The following is a 2946-nucleotide window of genomic DNA, read 5'->3' on the forward strand; positions in this document are numbered from 1 at the left end:
TTAAGATATACAAAATTATATTATTCATAATTTTTTTATGCATCCTTATGATTTTGTTTTTAAATTCTTTAATACCACACACTCGACCCTACGTTTTTCCTTTTCACAATTTTTGTCAACAATGCCACAACCATATTGGATACTTACATATCATCAATCCAAATATTTTAATGCACATTTCACACAAGAACTTTTCCAAATAACAAAACTCATACTTTATTATCTTATTATTGTAGCAGCGGAAGCAAGTATAAACCTTAATTTTGTGTCACGCCACTTTTGTTTTCTGGCTGTCCCTGGAAACAAAACAGTTCCACACCAACCTTCCCATCCCATACCATCCCTCTCACTATCATCACATCGCTCTCTCTCTCTCTATCTCTCTTTCTTTCTTTCCCTGTCATCTTTCCACACAGACAAATCACACTCACTCAATTCTTTTTTCTTCTCTATTCATTTCTTTTCTCATAACATGTCCAAACCTCAAACCTCCAATCTCCTCCACTTCCGGTTATGAATCCCCCCCAACCGCCGCAGCCCCACCGCCCCTCCACCTCCTGCCCCCGCCACCCCGACGAAGCCTTCACCGGCTTCTGTCCCTCATGCCTCTGCGAACGCCTCGCCCTCTTAGACCCCAACAACAACCCCTCCACCGCCAACTCCTCCTCCTCCTCATCCTGGAAACCCGCCTCCACCGCCGCCGCCCTTAAAGCCCTCTTCCGGCCACCTTCCCTCCCCGAACTCCGCCGCACCAAATCCTTCTCCGCCTCCAAAAACGAACCCTTCTCCTCCTTCGAACCCCAGCGCAAATCCTGCGACGTCAGAGTCCGTAACACCCTCTCTAACCTCTTCCACCAAGACATTACCATTCACATTAACCCTCCACGTGTCGTTGAACCGCATCCCCAACAAAACGACAATCCTCCACGCGTCCTTGACCAGCCCGAACAGCAAGAAGAAGAAGGAGAAGAAGAAGAGGAAGAGGAAGAAGACAGAGAGGAGATTAGGGTTCTAGAGGAGCCCGAGCCCAAGCCCTATGTGAACGAAATCGAAGAACTTGAAGTAGAGATACTAAAACAGAAAGAAAAAGAAGAAGAGCTTGTTGCTATTGTAAAAGAAGAAGACGAGGGGTTGAAGACAATGAAGGACCACATTGACCTCAATTCTTCTCAGAACAACAAGCAGCAGAAAGCGCGTGACTTCAAGGAGCTCGCGGGGAGCTTCTTCTCCGCGGCCTCGGTTTTCAGCAAGAAGCTGCAGAAGTGGCGGCAGAAGCAGAAGGCGAAGAAGCGGCGGAGCGGCGGCGCGCTGCCGGTGGAGAAGCCGATCGGGCGGCAATTCCGCGACACGCAGTCGGAGATCGCCGACTACGGGTTCGGTCGGCGGTCGTGCGACACCGATCCGAGATTCTCGCTGGACGCCGGGCGGTTCTCGCTGGACGCCGGGCGGATGTCGTTCGACGACCCGCGGTACTCGATCGAGGAGCCGCGGGCGTCGTGGGACGGGTATTTGGTGGGGAGAAGCGCGTTTCCGAGGATGCCGACGATGTTGTCGGTGGTGGAGGACGCGCCGGTGCCGGTGCCGGTGGCTGTGAACCATGTGGTGAGGACCGATATGCAGATTCCAGTGGAAGAGGGGTCGAATGAAGATGAGAGTGTGCCTGGTGGGAGTGCACAGACTAGGGAGTATTACGATTCGGGTTCCAGGAGGAGGAAGAGTCTTGATAGGTCTAGTTCGGCTAGAAAGAGTATTAGTTTGGAGGTGGATGAGTTAGGGAATAATGGGAATGAGAATGGGAATGGGAATGGGAATGGGAATGCTAAGGTGGCTCCTGCTGGGGTGGATTATGTGCAGGGGGTGAGAATGGGGTTTAATGATCGCGAATTCGGGTCCAATTCGATGCGGGAGGATTGCTGTTCTGATAAGATGTTTGATGTGGGAGTGATTGGGAATGGGAAGGGAGGGAAGAAGGGGCGGCGGTGGCGGTGGAGCATTTGGGGGTTTATACACCGGCGTGGCGGGAACAAGGATGGGGATGAGGATAGGTATAGCAGGGTGAATGGGGTGGAGAGGTCGTATTCGGAGTCGTGGGGCGGTGGTGGTAGTGGTTTTAATGGGAGGATGTTGAGGAGCAATAGTAGTGTGAGTTGGAGGAATGTTCAAGGGATTGGGAATGGTGGTGGTAGTGGTGGTGGGTTTGGGGGTTTTAGGAGGAATGGTGTTCAGAGCAATGGGAATGGGAAGAAGGGAAAGGATGAACTTGTGTTGGAAAGGAATAGAAGTGCAAGGTATTCTCCTAACAACATTGACAATGGCCTCTTAAGGTTTTACTTGACTCCAATGAGGGGGAGCAGAAGAAGTGGGTCTGTGAAAAGTAGGTCAAATCAAGCACATTCTATTGCAAGAAGTGTGCTTGGATTGTATTGACATGGAGAAGAAAGATCCATAAGGTTTTCTTTTGGTTTGATGTTAATTTTGCTCTGCATTTCTTGTGTAAACCACACATGCCCTATGTATTATTATTATTATTATTATTATTGATGGTTGGCTGGTAACAACATGCTTCTTCTGTTTACTCTTAATAACCAGAGTTTTTAGTGTTTCTTCTTTTGATCTATGCTGCTGCTGGCGTTAGTGAATAGTGACTTAAATCTCTTCCGTCACACACCATGTTTATTTACTTTCTTTAATTTGCCAGAAAAAGAATGGGGCATGTCTCTAAATTCATGGCGCCACTCAAAATATGCTTTGCCTTTGGACTCAATATGGTTTCTTTTTCTGTCTTTTATGCTGCAAAAGCATTGCTGATTGGCGTAGGATCGGAAGAGGGGTTATAATTTGGGAGCATTAAACTTGAATTTTGGCATGTTTTATATTCCTGCAAAAGTGGTTACAAGGTGGGCTCATGCCACCTGTAATTGCTCTTTGTCATGAGTTGTAGTTTTG

The 2946-nt window shown here is 48.2% G+C and overlaps 1 protein-coding gene across 1 annotated transcript; it reads left to right on the top strand.

Annotated features, from left to right (window-relative positions):
• The first annotated feature begins 280 nt into the window (after nucleotides 1-280).
• On the top strand, nucleotides 281-2555 carry LOC100807102 (protein OCTOPUS). Its single transcript, XM_006573277.4, has one exon. The coding sequence runs from the start codon at nucleotides 514-516 to the stop codon at nucleotides 2425-2427; it is 1914 nt and encodes a 637-aa protein (XP_006573340.1). The 5' UTR covers nucleotides 281-513; the 3' UTR covers nucleotides 2428-2555.
• The last annotated feature ends 391 nt before the right edge of the window (nucleotides 2556-2946 follow it).

This window comes from Glycine max, chromosome 1 (assembly GCF_000004515.6).
Source record: "Glycine max cultivar Williams 82 chromosome 1, Glycine_max_v4.0, whole genome shotgun sequence".
NCBI lineage: Eukaryota > Viridiplantae > Streptophyta > Magnoliopsida > Fabales > Fabaceae > Glycine > Glycine max.